We start from the raw sequence: 17287 nt of genomic DNA on the forward strand, positions 1-17287 counted from the left end.
AAGACAAAAACAAAACACTTGAATAAATAAGTCGTTTTTTTTTTTGTGTGTTTTTTTCTTTTTTTTTTATTGAGCGGCGAGGTCTTACAAGCTGCCATACTGCGCCGTGGTGTCGCCTCGGACTTCGTGCTGCCGCTGCAGCTCCACCATGATGTTTCGGAGCTGTTTGAGAGTCTGAAAGGTCTCTTTGGGTTCCTGAATAATGAACTTGGAGTACTCCTCCTGGTCTCGCTGGGGGCCTTGGTACACTGCCATGCTGGCACATGCGTCTAAGTTGAGGAGACATATACTTTGTTATGTACAGTGGAATCTACATTTATTCAGACCAGAACTGAAGCAATTTTTCCATAGAAAATCATTCATTCATCCATTTTCGACTGCTTATCACAAGGGTTGCAGGGGTGCTGGAGCCTATCCCAGCTGTCTTCAGGCGAGAGGACACCCTGGAATGGTCGCCAGCCAATCACAGGGCACATATAGACAAACAACCATTCACACTCACATTCATACCTATGGACAATTTGGAGTCGCTAATTAACCTAGCATGTTTTTGGAATGTGGGAGGAAACCGGAGTACCCGGAGGATACATGCATGGGGAGAACATGCAAACTCCACACAGAGATGCCCGAGGGTGGAATCGAACTCCGGTCTCCTAGCTGTGTGGCCTGCGTGCTAACCACTCGAGGAACTACACGGTACCAGACCCCCCATGGGCCTATTTGATGGCCACATCTGGCCCATGTACTTGAAACACAAAAACTTGCAGCCCATAGAAAATCTTGTAAATCCAAATATTCCCTTTCAGACATCCTGAAATATTAACCAAATTCATTCATTCATTCATTTTCTACCGCTTTTTCCTCACAAGGGTTGCGGGGGGTGCTGGAGCCTATTCCAGCTGTCTTCGGGCGAGAGGCGGGGTACACCCTGGACTGGTGGCCAGCCAATCACAGGGCACATATAGACAAACAACCATTCACACTCACATTCATACCTATGGACAATTTGGAGTCGCTAATTAACCTAGCATGTTTTTGGAATGTGGGAGGAAACCGTAGTACCCGGAGAAAACCCACGCATGCACGGGGAGAACATGCAAACTCCACACAGAGATGGCCGAGGGTGAAATCGTACCCTGGTCTCCTAGCTGTGAGGTCTGCGCGCTAACCACTTGCCTGCCGTTGAACTAAATTAAAGAAATGTAAATTAAGAAAAGCTGGTCCTCCTAGCTGTGCTCACCAAATCCTCATCGAGTCAGCACATGGCAGACGGGCGCCCTCTTTCGGCGTGATACTCGCACCCCCAAACATGATCAAAGGTGATTTGCTATGACTTCTTTCTGAAATCCATTAGTGTTTCTTATTTATAAAAAGTTCTGGCACTAGCAAGATTTTGTAGCGTCATACTGGGTTATTTCACAGCCATAATGAATAAGCACACACAACTCTCTGAAATACGGCGTGAGCTTGAACGCCTCATTAGCACTAGGTGAACATTATTTATGAGAAGGAAGAAAGGAGACAGATACGGAGTTGTTCATCATTCTCTGTGTATTCTATGAACCCTCACAAACACAATTTGTATGATTAAAGGATTCCCTGGACAGAATCTGTCTATAGTGTCCCAACTATATGAGAACTACTGTGCAATTTTTTTTCTAGATAGGCAATTGCAAAATGCTAAATATTAATGCCAAAGGGATGGATTTAATATGTGAAACTGTAATTGTCAGCCTGTTGATGAGGTGCTACTACTAATGTTATCATCCAACAGTGGAAAATGTGCAGAACAAAATGGTAATGGTTTTATTTCATTTGAACATGCATCAGATTACAATTGAGTGCATCCCATAATCAGTTCACAGTTCCACATGTCCAAAAGTAGTAGGAAGAAGCAAAGCTTATTAAATCCTACCCCTCCATCTGCTACTTTTACAATCAGTAACTGTTACATTTGTTCACTTCCTGCTTTCCTAATATAGTTTTAATACGTTTTTTTTTATTTTATTTTTGTCACGTTCCGAAGTGCCAGCGGCATTATGAATTATCCTTACTACCCTTTTTTGCAGTACCTTTAGCGAGTGAATGTCTTAAAATGTTTACCTTTCTTATTAACACATTACCTTCACGGACAACACAATATTTTCAATAACTATAATGTATATTGATAGATTGCTATCTGTGTAATACTTGCTTTTTATAGTCAGTATAGTTACTCCAGACCCCATTCACTGTGCAATATCTGATCAACCTCCATGTGCAATATTAAGGGCTCTAAATGCAACATACTAAGTTCTATGTGAAGTATTTCCATAATGCCTCATATTAACTCTCTAACAAGATCTCAGTGTATAGACTGGTCATACGTGTATCTCATCTCGTTTCATATTATCTACATACTGTATTGTATATAACTCTGGGAAAAACTGTTGATTTTTGTTAATACTTGGGTTGTTTATATTGTTTATTTTTCTATATTGTGTATTTTGTACTGCTTAATTGACTCTGTACTCTTGCTGCTGTGCAATACAAATGTCCCCGCTGAGGGATGAATAAAGGCATATCTTATCTTAATTTACTGTCTTCGGCTGCTGCACAGTCAATAAAGATCACGGCAGCGGTTTGAACTGATTCAACTTATTTCCCTTTGGAAGTCATTTGGAAATCCCAACAAATCAGAGGTATCCACAGTCCCATGTGACTTTTTAAGGTTCCGCTCTATTGTAAAAAGGTGCTAGCTACATCCTCTGGAAGACGAAACATTCAACCGATGTGACAAAATCACTCACCTTCCATGTTTTGAAGTTTGGCATCATTTGCAGAGAGGAGGGAAAAAATCCTCTCGGTTTCCCGATCACAATCGATGTCCAGCTGCAGGTTGGCCTGCATGATGCTGAAACAGGAGCGCAAAGCCGAGTGAAGATCCGTTATAAGGACGAGGTACTGATGCATGAATGGGGGGTGTATTACTTTACGTTTACATTTTTATGTACCTTTATATTGTTCAGGATCACCGGTAAGCACTCAACCATTCACACGTGTGTGTGTTTGGTACACCCCAAGCACAGGGCTGTTGTGTGTGTGTGTGTGCTTGATCATGCTTTGCCAGTCAAGTGAGAACATTGTTTAACTGCCAAAATATGTGTCAACTGCAGTACCGGTACTAAAAATACACTTTTGGATCAAGTTGAGAGGACAAGCAGTTGGTATGTTAGTGTTAGCTCTGTAATTGGGGATCATTTTAAAACATAGTATACCTTTACCAAAAACCACGGAGCTCACATAAACATGTGCTGAGTGTTTGTTTTGATCTGAACAACATAACCATAATAGAGAATAATAGTACTAATAATATATTAGTTTTTCTTCTTCTTAATGCAAAAACACTTACATTGTGCAGGGCTTACAACCAGGCGCACCGCTAGTTTGGCTTTTGCAGCACTGCCAGGCTCCAGCGCTGTAGTTGGATGGATGAAAAGTGGCCAGGCGGCACTCGTTACAGCGGCTGACTTGGCCCAGGACGTCCAGCCACTCACAAGCTTCCACGCAGTTCCCCGCCTGCACGTACAGCTGCTTCTCGGAGTGGATCACCTGAAACATCTGACAAAACCACAGACACTTTTGTCGGTCAAAACTATGGTTATACTCTTAACCTTGTACACGCTGCGCTCATTCACGCTCTCTCACTTCTTCCTTCCTGTCATGTGTGAGTCTTCTGTTCACATGGGTCTTATTAAATGCACTTATAGTGAAATTCATTAATGCTCAGTTGCATCATCACCTCATTTTGCCTCTTTTTTTTTTTTTGCAAAAAAAACAAAAACTACGTCTTTGGTATTGAACGAGTTCATGATGACAATATTAACTTACATTTTTACGGTTAAAGGCACTTTCATCCAGTTTCTCCACTGCCTGGATGTTCTTCACATTAATGATACAGAGGGCCTCTTTCCCTGAAATAAAAAAAAAAAAAAGAAATTGTCAAGTCAAAATATATTTTCTTTTTAAAAAATAATTTGAGGTTATTGGTTTTCTACTTCATCTGTTCAAAACATCATGGTAAAAATGTATTATTCTTGTAGAAAAATAAAAAACTAATATATTAAAAATAGTATAATAAATAATAAAATTAAGAATATATAATAATAATATATTATTATTGTTATTAATAATAATATAATACAAATATTTTAAAATGACAATTTACCAAAAAATATTATTATTTATCTTTTATTGAAATTCAAATAGGCACATGCATATCGATTGTAGATAGATAAACTTCCTTTATTGTCATTGCACAATAACACAGCAGTGAAATTGCCAATGAAATTACAATTAATTACAACAACAATTACAACAAATTACAAATTTCCCCACTGAGGGACGAATAAAGGCATATCTTAATCTTAATCTGAAATGTCGTTGCCTGGCTCCCGTATAATAATAAATAATATTGTATGCAAGCAGAAACAAATAAATCATGTAAATAGATTACCACCATTAGCATTTACACCAAAACAGTAGAAGAAATATGAAGCAAACTATCTGCTATCTGCACCAAATCATAACAAGAATGATCACTGATCACATGTCCTCCATGCGAATGTGAAACAGAAACAACTTCTGACCTTTATGTTTGTGATAGGAGAGCTCTCTGTTGGTCACTCGAAGCCATCGCTTTTTAAAGTTTTTCTTGCCAAGCCGTTTCCTCCCCTGGGCTCGTTTCTGTACTTCCCTAAACAGTGCAGACCCCAGCATGATATTTTTGTTTCGGTACAGCGTCCTTCTATTTTACATATATCATACATTCATCTCACAAGATGAGACAATACACCATATTGCCTTCAAGAGATACGAGACAATAATTTAACAGCTTAATGGTGAAAGAACTACAGTTCCCACAATGCTTTCAGTGTCGAAAAATAAGTCATATAAATCATGTTTTGAACTGCATATGACTTGACATTTGATCAGGTTTAAGTAAGTTTGATCAAATCTAGAATCACTACGGCAGGGGTCTCAAACTCAATTTACTTGGGGGCCACTGGAGCTCGGGTCTGGGTGAGACTGGGCCGCATCAGGTTTTCCAAAAAAAAAACAAAAAACGCATTTATTAAAAACAATTTTTTTTTAAAAACTTCGCTTTGGTTCCAATTTTCTACAAGAAAAGCTCTGATAAAACATTCCACTGTTCTCAAATATCTTAATTTTTATTTTCCTACACAAAATAAGATGAAAAATAAATAAACAAATCAAGAATAAAGAAAATCAATCAATCAGTAATAAATAAATATAATAATAATAATAAAACGGCAAATAATAAAAACTTAAGAAACCACATATAGTTGGTGGGTAGACAAATTATTTTGTTCAGATTAAAATGAACAAAGCATTATTAGAGCCCTTAGACATGACAAAACACGACTATAGTCACATTTATACTCTTTTTATTTACAACATATTGCGCAACTGCAGGGTCTTGAGACACATGCTAACTCGCAAACTAGAGAGCTAGCGACCTACACGGTAGCCTTCAAGTTATTTCCTTTAAACTTAAATAGCCAAAAAATTACCACTTCCACACGGATAGGGAGGATAACTATTAACAGTTATTTAACCTTTTAACATGAACATTAATCAAACGTAATAATTTTTTCTGGGTACATGATACCATACAGCATCCATATCAAACTTGCGCGGGCCGCACTAACATTAAACTTTCATATCAAGGCGGGGGCCTCAAACTAGTGTCCTGCGGGCCACATTTGGCCCGCGTGTTTGAGACCCCTGCACTACGGTTTCTGCTTAAACATGAACGCAGCTGAAAAAAAGCACCTGCCGAGTGACAAGGGACGCTGGGAACACCGAGGCAGGTTGGATTGCAAGGTTTATGGCGTGAGTAAAGCACTTAATGCGGGCTTCCAATCTTGCCTGCACTTCCATATCATGGTACGTGTATTATCTTTCATAGTAGCGTTTCTATAAAGGAGAATATGTCTCTAATACAGAGTATGTCTTGTATTCCTCTTCTGCTGACAGACATTTTTAGAGAGAATACTCACCCTTCCTTTAGAACTACTGCGTCCTCCAATCCACTTGACTCTTTTGAAACATTTGAAGATATTTCATCTAGAAACTAGAGCCAAAAAGCACAAGAAACTGCAGTCGTTAAATGCTAATAAAAAAGGTAAAACAACAGATATTATGCAATAAACAAATACCTTTTTAACTTTTTCAATGCACTTATCTTCCTGGAATGATTTGAAGAAGTCATACATGTATGATTCTTTGAAACTAGACTGAAGAGGGGGAAAAAGAAATAAAAATAAAAATCAACTCAAAATGAACCATAACATGCCTATTCACACTTCTGTTTGTAAACACTGTTTATGTTCTAGTTATATACATCCATTTTCTATGCCACTTATCCTCACTAGGGTAGTGGAGGTGTGCTGGAGCCTATCCCAGCCGTCTTCTGGCAAGAGACGGGGTACACCCCGGACTGGTCGCCAGCCAACCGCAGAGCAAGTTACATACATTACTCCACAAAAACCAAAAAATCGGCAGCACGGCGGTCTAGTGGTTAGCGCGCAGACCTCACAGCTAGGAGACCAGGGTTCAATTCCACTCTCGGCCATCTCTGTGTGGAGTTTGCATGTTCTCCCTGTGCATGCGTGGGTTTTCTCCGGGTACTCCGGTTTCCTCCCACATTCCAAAAACATGCTAGGTTAATTAGCGACTCCAAATTGTCCATAGGTATGAATGTGAGTGTGAATGGTTGTTTGTTTATATGTGCCCTGTGATTGGCTGGCGCCCAGTCCAGGGTGTACCCCGCCTCTCGCCCAAAGACAGCTGGGATAGGCTCCAGCAACCCCCACAACCCTCGTGAGGAAAAAGCAGTAGAAAATGAATGAATTAACCGAAAAATTTGTAATTTTGCTACTGAGCCTTCGGAATCAGTAGCATTAGCCCATGTCACTGAATGTCTGAAAGCTTGTATGTAACACTTAAAATTACCAGTGCACTTGAACACCTTATCACGTGAACGGCGCAGCTCTTACTCCCAATGCTGTGCCGACACAAAGAAAGGAGTCAAGGGGAAGAGTCACTTTTGCTTTAGTAATAACGGTATTCACCCCCCAATTCTGGTTTTCTGTGACATAATAGTGGCGGTATTATAAGGCCCAGGTATAAAAATCATTCCCCACCACTGGAATGACATTAGATCCAGTAAATCTTTTATCCCAATAAAAACATTCTACTTACCAGTTTTTTCGACAAACTGCCCCAGCTGCCCAGAGTCTGGATGGTTTTTGAGATGAGAGTAAGCGTGCGGGAAACCTCAGAATCCTACAACGAAACAACATTTACAAATAACTATGCTGTATCTGCCTTCCGTGCATGCAATGCAAGCCTATTAGATGGATAACAGTTTGAAACTGCGGTGCTGAGAACTTACAGGATGATGGGAGCGCAGCTGGAAGGAGTGTGGTGAAAGGACAGCAACAGCAAAGAAACGCAAGAAGACAAAGCTGCTAACGGCGGAGTACTGGACGTGGGGGTCAGCTGGTGAAAGACAAAAAAATGTAATGTCATTATCTTCATTGGATTATTAACATTTCCTAGGTTTGATGAACACAACACACTCCACATTGTGGCAGCAGTATCTTTACAGTTGTGGATTAGAAATAAATCTAATTTACTACCATTTACATGACACTCAATGTAAACTAAACAGATTCTGAGCTTCCTTAAAATATACTAATGCATATTAATGCGATTTTTAGACATATCGAATTGAAGCGTTTACCTGGAAAATGTTTGCAGGCTAAGTGTCTTAATGACCTGAAGACAGCACACATGAGTGGAGGGCAGTTGGCGCTGGACTGAGTGATTGATGAGAAGACTTTCTGCACATAAACCTGGAGGTTCTCCTACAAAGTGAACAAGAGGGAGAAGAAACTATGAAAATAAAGTAGCTTTTTTTATCGAATCAAAATTCCGCACACAAATCCTAATATATGAAATCTGGAGCAGCTGTTTGTTTGTGGAGCCCTTGCATATAATATTATTCATTCATTCATTTTTTACCGCTTTTTTTTTTTCAGGGGTGCTGGAGCCTATCCCAGCTGTCTTCGGGCGAGAGGCGGGGTACACCCTGGACTGGTCGCCAGCCAATCACAGGGCACATATAGACAAACAACCATTCACACTCACATTCATACCTATGGACAATTTGGAGTCGCCAATTAACCTAGCATGTTTTTGGAATGTGGGAGGAACCCACGCATGCACGGGGAGAACATGCAAACTTGCAAAACGAGGGTGGAATTGAACCCTGGTCCCCTAGTTGTGAGGTCTGCGCGCTAACCACTAGACCGCCGTGCCGTCCCCGCATATAATATTAATCAAGTAAAATAAACTTAAACAGAGAATTGCACATAAAGCTACACATACTGTATGTGCAGCACCAAAAACAAATATCTTAAAGTCAGTTAAACAAGCAAGCATTTACCTTGTTGACCTCCACATTGTCCCCTTCTTTTAGCTTATTGGGATCAATCTCACACGTTTTATTGGACTCGCAGATCTATATAACAGGAAAGAAAAATAGACTTTTATAGATTAACTTGAATGTATGATTCTAAACAACAGCTTCAGTGTTTATTTTGATATACAAGTGCATTTCATAGTCATGTCAAGAATCACGTCCTCAGTGTAGGTAAAAGTAAAATAAATGTTCATTCATCCCTTCCATTGATCATTTTTGTGTATTTGTATGTATTTCAAATTGTTTTCTGGATGTAAAACCCATCCATTCTTTTGCCACTTATCCTATACCCTATGCTGGAGCCTATCCCACCTGACTGTGTTCTTCTCTTTTTTTTTTTAAATCATATGCATATGCATAGTGCATCTCCCACACCAATCAAAATATAACTTTCATTATTTACATTTGTATTCAGCTATCTGATCACAAGCCCAAAAGGAGTAGGCTGAAGCAAAAGCTTATAAATGCCTACCCCTTTTTGCAAGATATAATCATGTTCATGCCCTGTTATTATTATCATTGTAATATTATTATTGTTATTATCATTATTGTTATAATCTTTATCATTATTACCATCATTATAATCATCATTAAAATTACCATTTTCATCATTATAGTTAATTTTTGGATTATTTTTTTTTATTATTTAATTTTACAGACTTCGTTGTTTCTTGTAGAGTGCTGTATCATTCCATCTGTTATTTTCTGAAATCCGCAGTATTTGTGCTTTTATTGTCAATTTATTAGCCCACTTTTTTTGTGACATTTACATATCATTTTCTGGATTGCATGTGTCTAAAATCTTGTGCATTAAAAAAACAAGAACTTGAGACTGTGTCTGAACAGGTGACCAACTCAAACATCAGTATCTTCTTGTTAAACCCTACCTGAGGTTTTTAGACGTGTTTATTAAGTTTGTGTGTGTCTAGTCTTGTGCATTAGCCCCGGTAGTGTGTAGTTTTTAGTAATCTATATAATATAATTGTCTCACTTTCTGAATTTAGCTACCAAAATAAATTAAACGTTATTGACATGTACCTGTATATCATTTTAAAATGTATTCAACTGGACTACCTATTGCTACAAATGCATGTATATGTTTTTTTTTGTACCGCATACCTCATCAATTACAGGCTTCAGAGTAACAGCGAGGTAATTCTTCCCCACAATCTTCATCATTTCATCGATGCAGCGTGTTGCCAATGAGTTGCCACGGAAGATAGTGTTAGCCTCCCTGTGTGGAAACAGAAAAGCTTTCACATTTGCTATCGTTTGTCATTTTCCACATTTAGTTTGCAGTAAAACGCCAAAATTCAATCACAAACATGCGGGTTTACTTGCACTATTAAATCAATGCCGACTGAGTCACAAACAGAACTACAAACAAAAACTAGTGCGTGTAAACAGGAAGTATACGGCAGTTTAATGCAACATCTAATGTTGTCAAAGTCGAACCATTGTCCAAAATAATTTAGATAAGACAGTTAAAAAAAATAAAAATAAAAAAATACTTTTCATAGCTCTCATTAAGGAAATAATAAATTTTTGTTGCAATTATCACGTTATTTTGCTAAATTAAACACGGGAGATCAGGTGGGAAAAAATCTGAACCGGAAGTGGGGATCAGCTCCAAGCGCACCTGGGCGTCTGCATTAGAGCGCATTTCCTTTTTAGCAGGTAAGGCTGCAGACAGGGGGGATCGATGGATGAGACGGCCGCCGATGACGAGCGCCTCACTTTAGTTATTGTGATTGAATTAAAAGCATTAACATGGTGCATGTTGGAAAAGTGGGATCTGGAACACCGTTGATCGCGGTGGTTCATTTAATTGGCCCTAATTGGCCTGATCAGCGGGCTTTGGGCATCGAACGAATGCGTTATGCTCATTCCTTTGCAGTGTGCTTATATTATTTGGAGCCTTTATAATAAGAATTTTAGTTACTCGGCAAGATAGGCGCAATGCAAATGGTTTAATAAGCAGATCAAATAAAATAACGGAATAATGAAGAAAGAAATTAAGTAAAGAATAGGTTAATAAATGCAGGTAAAGGGGATAAAATATTATATAAATATTATATCATAATATATATCATATCATATATATTATAAAAATATTTCCAACCGTTGTCAAAAATGTATAGTGGTTAATGTACTGCTGAACAACATGACACTGATTTATCTACCTTATATAAGTACTTATATATGTATATTATTGTGTGTATATTCTATATATTTATAAATAGTATGTATATACTTATACACTTTCCCTTTTTTATTTGAAGGTTTTCACCTGTGCTGTGCTATGCTGTGCTGTGCTGTACCTTGCCATAATGCGACTTGCGCCTCGCTAAATACTAAATAAAAACCAAAAAACAGCAAAAGCATCGAGTGGATCCAGTCTTTCTTCAGTGTGGCTACTCAGCCCCCTTTTTTTGTCAAGGAACTTGACAAATGTTGACCGAGCCAACCTCAGCAACTGTGTGCGTGTGTTAGTGCTGCAAACATGCCAAAGTTCTCACTGAGTGTTGTCTAACTCCAGCGCTGCCACGGCTGAGACGAAAGGCACAAAACGATTGTGATGCAGGAGAAGTCGAACTGTGGGCAGAACGGTCTCGTATCGCTCTCTACAGATGTCCCCCAGGATGTGCGCTGCTGACGCCGAGATGGGCTGAATGGACGGAAAAGGAAGTGAAGAAGGTGAGTGGGTGAAAAAAAGGAAATATGCCGATTTCACAGTGTAGGGCGGTCTGCGGGAGAGAGAACTGATGAAGAAACCAATAGTATGTGAAATTGAAAGAAAAAAAAACCACAGTAATGGTATTAGGCCATCACAGATTGTACAAAGGCTATGAATGATCCTACCTTCACATCAGGGGATTTGAGCAGCAGGTTGCAGAGCGGTTGGTAGCAGGCAGATGGCAGCACTGTGTCTTCGAGGTAAGCCAGCTTTAGACGCAAGGATCCCAGGTCATCAGACTTTGACTTGCTGCCATTCCCTTTAGGTTGGAGAAGATACCTGATAAACCAAACAGATACGTTCTTAGCTTGCTTTCATGTATGTTTTAGAACAGCTGAAAACTTGAAAAAGACAAAGAACACGGCTGTGTAGGAACAAGACACTCAGTTCGAGACGAGAAGATAAATGAGATTGGGTTAATGAGAACGAGATAAGACTAATATTTTTCAGAAAAATACAATGAAAAAATATATGGCAGGATAAACTGAATTTTTTATTTCACTCTGAATCACAAGACAATGCAGGTGCATTCTGAAATGTTTATTGTGCGTAAATTAACTACAAATACTATGCTATGATGATTATACTGTATATGTGTGCACGTACATATGCATGCACACACACAATTATATATATATATATATAGCAAGTTACATACATTACTCCACAAAAACCGAAAAATCGGCAGCACGGCGGTCTAGTGGTTAGTGTGCAGACCTCACAGCTAGGAGACCAGGGTTCAATTCCACCCTCGGCCATCTCTGTGTGGAGTTTGCATGTTCTCCCCGTGCATGCGTGGGTTTTCTCCGGGTACTCCGGTTTCCTCCCACATTCCACAAACATGCTAGGTTAATTAGCGACTCCAAATTGTCCATAGGTATGAATGTGAGTGTGAATGGTTGTTTTTTTTTTGTTTTTTTGTATGTGTCCTGTGATTGGCTGGCGACCAGTCCAGAGTGTACCCCGCCTCTCGCCCAAAGACAGCTGGGATAGGCTCCAGCACCCCCGTGACCATCGTGAGGAAAAGCGGTAGAAAATGAATGAATGAATGAATATATATATATCAAAATAATGCAATATTTCCTTTAATATGTTATCTTTCACTGTTGCAAAGTTGCAGAATGTATTTTCTCACAGACAACTTCTACTGTTGTGCATTTGCAACTGAATTGCAAAGTACACATTCTGTGAGCGCCACATCATTTTGCGCTGTTCTGTTTGCATGAGTGTTGACTGTCTGCACAAACGGTCTGCATTTTGATTTGTAGTTTTTTTTTTCCCATGGGAAAACTGGCTCGGTAATTATGTTTGAATTTCCTTGCCTTGCAATCACTTCAAAAAAAAATAAAAAATTCACTCTTCTGCTGTGTGTATGTTAGCGTCTACACCTCCTCTCGCAGAGACAGAGACTTTATGACTGGCAAGAGGGCTCACTTTATTCAAACATAACTGGTTTTATGAATCAAACACACCTAGAGGGCTGAAGACAACCACAGTGTGCATCTTCTATGTGGCTGTTTGGATGTGAGAGGAGAGGAAAACACACACACACACATGCACAAGGCAACACGCACATGCAAAACTTTAAATTATTATTATTTATTCAAAATTCATTCATTCATTCATTTTCTACCGCTTATCCTCACGAGGGTCGCGGGGGTGCTGGAGCCTATCCCAGCTGTCTTCGGGTGTGAGGCCGACCCTGGACTGGTGGCCAGCCAATCACAGGGCACATATAGACAAACAACCATTCACACTCACATTCATACCTATGGACAATTTGGAGTGGCCAATTAACCAAGCATGTTTTTGGAATGTGGGAGGAAACCGGAGTACCCGGAGAAAACCCACGCATGCACGGGGAGAACGTGCAAACGCCGCACAGAGATGGCCGAGGGTGAAATTGAACCCTGGTCTCCTAGCTGTGAGGTCTGCGTGCTAACCACACACGCGCCGTGCAGCCTCGAGTTCTAGCAATAAAATAATAATAATACATAATAATAATACATTTAATTTGTATAGCGCTTTTCAGAGTACTCAAAGACGCTTTACAGTGAAAAAGAATGTAATACAAAATAGAGTTGAGTAAAAACACAGTAAACAATGCATTAAAATACAATATCCATACATTAATTCAGAGCTGAAACAAGGCTAGCTGTGAGGTCTGCGCGCTAACCACTCAACTGCCATGCAGCCTTATTCAAAATTATTTGTACAAATTACTGTTTCACTGCTGTGTTATTGTGCAATGACAATAAAGGAAGTCTATCTATCTATCTATCTATCTATCTATCTATCTATAATGAGGCCGGCAACATTCATTCAGTTCATTTTCATTCATTGCGTGATTAATTCATGTATTTATTATCTTATCAGGAGGGGGTTTTTTCCAAAACGAGAAATTTCAACACCTTTTAATCTTGCGAGATCTCATGAAACAAGATTTTGTAACACCCCTACTAACTGGCATCACTCTTCTCGAACGTATCCCCATTCATGGCTCTCCAATCAATGCACAACATGATTTACATTATGAAGTCAAAATCCGTCAGCTGTGTGCAATATAGTATAACTCTCAGTAATACAGAAACCATGTGACCGAATGATAGTCAGTCTATGAAGTAAGCACCTGCCCCAGGTCAGCTAAGATAGCCTTTAGCATAAGTGGAAAAAGGAACGGAGTGTAAAAATTCATATCTGCAGGGGATTGACCCCGCACGGCCACCATATATTTCATATCAGCTGTTCATAAATGCCACAGAATAAAGTGATTAACTTCCCACCGGTGGGTGATAAATCACGCTTCTGTCTTTGCAATCTGTGTCCTCTTTTTGCTGGTGATGTAACAATTCAGCTGTGACTTTCACATACAGTATAAGTGAAATATTTAATGTTACCATGGCGACAAAGACTATGCCTCAGACTTCTGCAAAGCTTCATATCGTACTGCTCACACTAATTGAGCCATCATTTAATGTGCTTCTATGATAGGTGTATTTTGTTTAGTGGATCAAAGTAGTAAATTATTAGATTTTGACCCACATCATGTGACTCAACTGAATTCAGATTAAAAGCTGATGGATATACAAATTATAGTTTATTTATTAGAGCATTGTGTTGGCGCTGAATTAAAAATGTACATGCTTACCAGGCTTTGTGGTTGTGATTATTTCGCAAGATCTTGACATGAACCCGCGTTTCCCCCAGGAACACATCCTGAGCCAGATTCTCGTTATTCCACAAATCCACTCTGAAAAGGTACGAGATGCATTTATATTATGGATGTATGGCAGGTGATGCAAATCAGGTAAGACTAATTTTTTTTTTCAAATAAATAGCAAACACCTCTGTTACAAACTTCAGTGGTTCAGTGCTTGGTTCATAAATGTCAATCAAATAGCCATGCAAACAATACCACTTCAAATCAAATCCTCAAAACCATGCACCAGGGTTTACCTTAAAATTTTGTCTAGTCTTACCCCAAGAGCTACGAGTCCACTGTGATGGAAGGCCCACTATCCTTAACCAGAAACCAAGGCTTTTTTTTAATCAGTACACTTTGATTCACTACTTAAGTTGATCATTACTTCTTTCTAACTGAGTGCATAAACAAAAGGTAAATTCGAACAAAAGAGGGAACTAACTTGATCTCTAATTTTTCAATGTCCTCCTCCTCCACTTGGAAATGTGACTTTTTGGAGTAGCTGCTGGACCGTGTAACCTGAAAAATTAACATCACTCTTTTTTATAAGCAAAGCGTGAAGTAGCGAGTTGAACAAAAAGTAACAATGAAGTATCAAAAATGTACCTCGAAGAAGAAAGTCTCTTCAAAAAGAGGGTTGCTGGTTTTCTTCTTGACCTTTGTTTTCTTTTGGTCAGATCTGATAGGAAATCGATATACCTGGCATGTGTCATACTGAACCTCCGTCATGAGGAGTATGCGTTGTACTGAGAGAGTTACCTGGCAGGTCCTACTAGTGACACGGTGGCATACGGGTCACAGATCTGCCCACTGATGAGGGGCAATCCCTGGCACTCTATTATCCTGAAGGGAATCCAAGAAAATGCAACAACAATCGTAAAAAAAACAGACGCTAACTTTGAGATGGTCAAAGCTGATATGTGGGAATATATGTTGCTTTGGTTAAAACACAAAGATAATAGGTCTGCTTTCATGGATGACAAAGGAAATTAAAAATATTCACCGCTTACCCTCACATTAGGGTCGCGGGTATATGCTGGAGCCTATACCAGCTAACTTCAGGCCACAGGCAGGGAAATTTGAGAGACAAAAGTCCCAAAATAGGTGTTAATTAATTGGATAATAAATTCACCGGTGGACGGTGGACGAGTGGTTAGCGTGTAGACCTCACAGCTAGGAAACCCGGGTTCAATGCCACCCTTGGCCATCTCTGTGTAGAGTTTGCATGTTCTCTGGATTTTCTCCGGGTACTCCTGTTTCCTCCCACATTCCAAAAACATGCTAGATTAATTGGTGACTCCAAATTGTCCATAGGTATGAATGTGAGTGTGAATGGTTGTTTGTCTATATGTGCCCTGTGATTGGCTGGCCACCAGTCCAGGGTGTACCCCGCTGGGATAGACTCCAGCACCCCCTGCGACCCTCGTGATGATAAGCGGTAGATAATGAATGAATGAATTCACCATTGATTAATTGTTGCGGTTATAACTCATTTTATTCATGTATTTTGATCATCAGAATACTGGTACCAGCAACTCATACAGTGGTTTGTACCTAGAAGTAAATATATATCAGGTTCTCAATAGTTTTTAAACTCAGAAGGGCAAACAAAAATGTCTTTAACTAACTTCTAAAACTAGAAATGGTAAACAACTAAACAATTAACTGTTGATTAATGTTTCACAAAAAGTTTATGAATCCCATAAGGTTACCTCTGTTGTAAAGTGGTACTCAGAATGTGAAAAAAAAAATATATATATATATATATATAAAAATACATTGCACTGATGTATTAGAGTAGACACCAATTAAAAGTGTTGCTTTGCCCCTATGAATGGCTTGTGTTGCAAAGGGACTGTGACTTCTTTCAAAGGTGTTTCAGGTAAAAAACAAACACACACTGTAGGAACCCTAAACAGGATGTGGCTGCTAAGCAAGGGTCACCAGGGAGTGATAATGGGAGTCAGACCTTTAGAAGACAAGCAAGAGAGAATGTCAGGATGTTTGTGCACAATAGTCCTAGGTGTCATGACAATATTCCCGCTGGTCTCCTTAGTTTACTTCATAATCAACCACACCACCACCACCACCACCACTCTGCAATGATCGTCTTGCTTCATCTGCTAGCATGGCTTGCATATTTGTGCTTTTCTTTCACTTTTATGCCTTTTTTGAATAGTTCTGTGTACAGACGTTCCACCGTGTGCCTATTTGACAATTTGAGTTATGACAGTCATGTGTCTCCAGCTTTAAGTCAGGGGTCCCAAACACGCGGTCCGCGGGCCAAATGTGGCCCGCAGGACACTAGTTTGAGGCCCCCGCCTTGATATGAAAGTTTAATGTTAGTGCGGCCCGCGCAAGTTTGATATGGATGCTGTATGGTATCATGTACCCAGAAAAAATTATTACGTTTGATTAATGTTCATGTTAAAGGTTAAATAACTGTTAATAGTTATCCTCCCTATCCGTGTGGAAGTGGTAAGTTTTTAGCTATTTAAGTTTAAAGGAAATAACTTGAAGGCTATCGTTTAGGTCGCTAGCTCTCTATAGTTTGCGAGTTAGCATGTGTCTCAAGACCCTGCAGTTGCGCAATATGTTGTAAATAAAAAGAGTATAAATGTGACTATAGTCGTGTTTTGTCATGTCTACAGGGCTCTAATAATGCTTTGTTCATTTTAATCTGAAAAAAATCATTTGTCTACCCACCAACTATGTGGTTTCTTAAGTTTTTATTATTATTGTATTTATTTATTTATTACTGATTGATTGATTTTCTTTATTCTTGATTTGTTTATTT

The 17287-nt window shown here is 39.2% G+C and overlaps 1 protein-coding gene across 2 annotated transcripts in view; it reads right to left on the minus strand.

Annotated features, from left to right (window-relative positions):
- Positions 1 to 17287, minus strand: part of rasa2 (RAS p21 protein activator 2) — a 30267-nt gene that overhangs the window by 499 nt on the left and 12481 nt on the right. For both annotated transcript variants that reach the window (XM_058080961.1, XM_058080962.1), the window contains exons 6-23: positions 15250 to 15333; positions 15097 to 15169; positions 14933 to 15009; positions 14437 to 14538; positions 11414 to 11567; positions 11071 to 11219; positions 9671 to 9785; positions 8516 to 8590; positions 7811 to 7934; positions 7460 to 7566; positions 7267 to 7350; positions 6222 to 6299; positions 6063 to 6136; positions 4629 to 4735; positions 3871 to 3953; positions 3392 to 3600; positions 2790 to 2893; positions 89 to 269 (exon numbers count right to left, since the gene is read on the minus strand). In XM_058080961.1, the coding sequence (XP_057936944.1) occupies positions 89 to 269; positions 2790 to 2893; positions 3392 to 3600; positions 3871 to 3953; positions 4629 to 4735; positions 6063 to 6136; positions 6222 to 6299; positions 7267 to 7350; positions 7460 to 7566; positions 7811 to 7934; positions 8516 to 8590; positions 9671 to 9785; positions 11071 to 11219; positions 11414 to 11567; positions 14437 to 14538; positions 14933 to 15009; positions 15097 to 15169; positions 15250 to 15333 (1980 nt within the window). The remainder of the gene's footprint in view (positions 1 to 88; positions 270 to 2789; positions 2894 to 3391; positions 3601 to 3870; positions 3954 to 4628; positions 4736 to 6062; positions 6137 to 6221; positions 6300 to 7266; positions 7351 to 7459; positions 7567 to 7810; positions 7935 to 8515; positions 8591 to 9670; positions 9786 to 11070; positions 11220 to 11413; positions 11568 to 14436; positions 14539 to 14932; positions 15010 to 15096; positions 15170 to 15249; positions 15334 to 17287) is intronic.

The sequence above is a fragment of the Doryrhamphus excisus genome, chromosome 8 (assembly GCF_030265055.1).
Source record: "Doryrhamphus excisus isolate RoL2022-K1 chromosome 8, RoL_Dexc_1.0, whole genome shotgun sequence".
NCBI lineage: Eukaryota > Metazoa > Chordata > Actinopteri > Syngnathiformes > Syngnathidae > Doryrhamphus > Doryrhamphus excisus.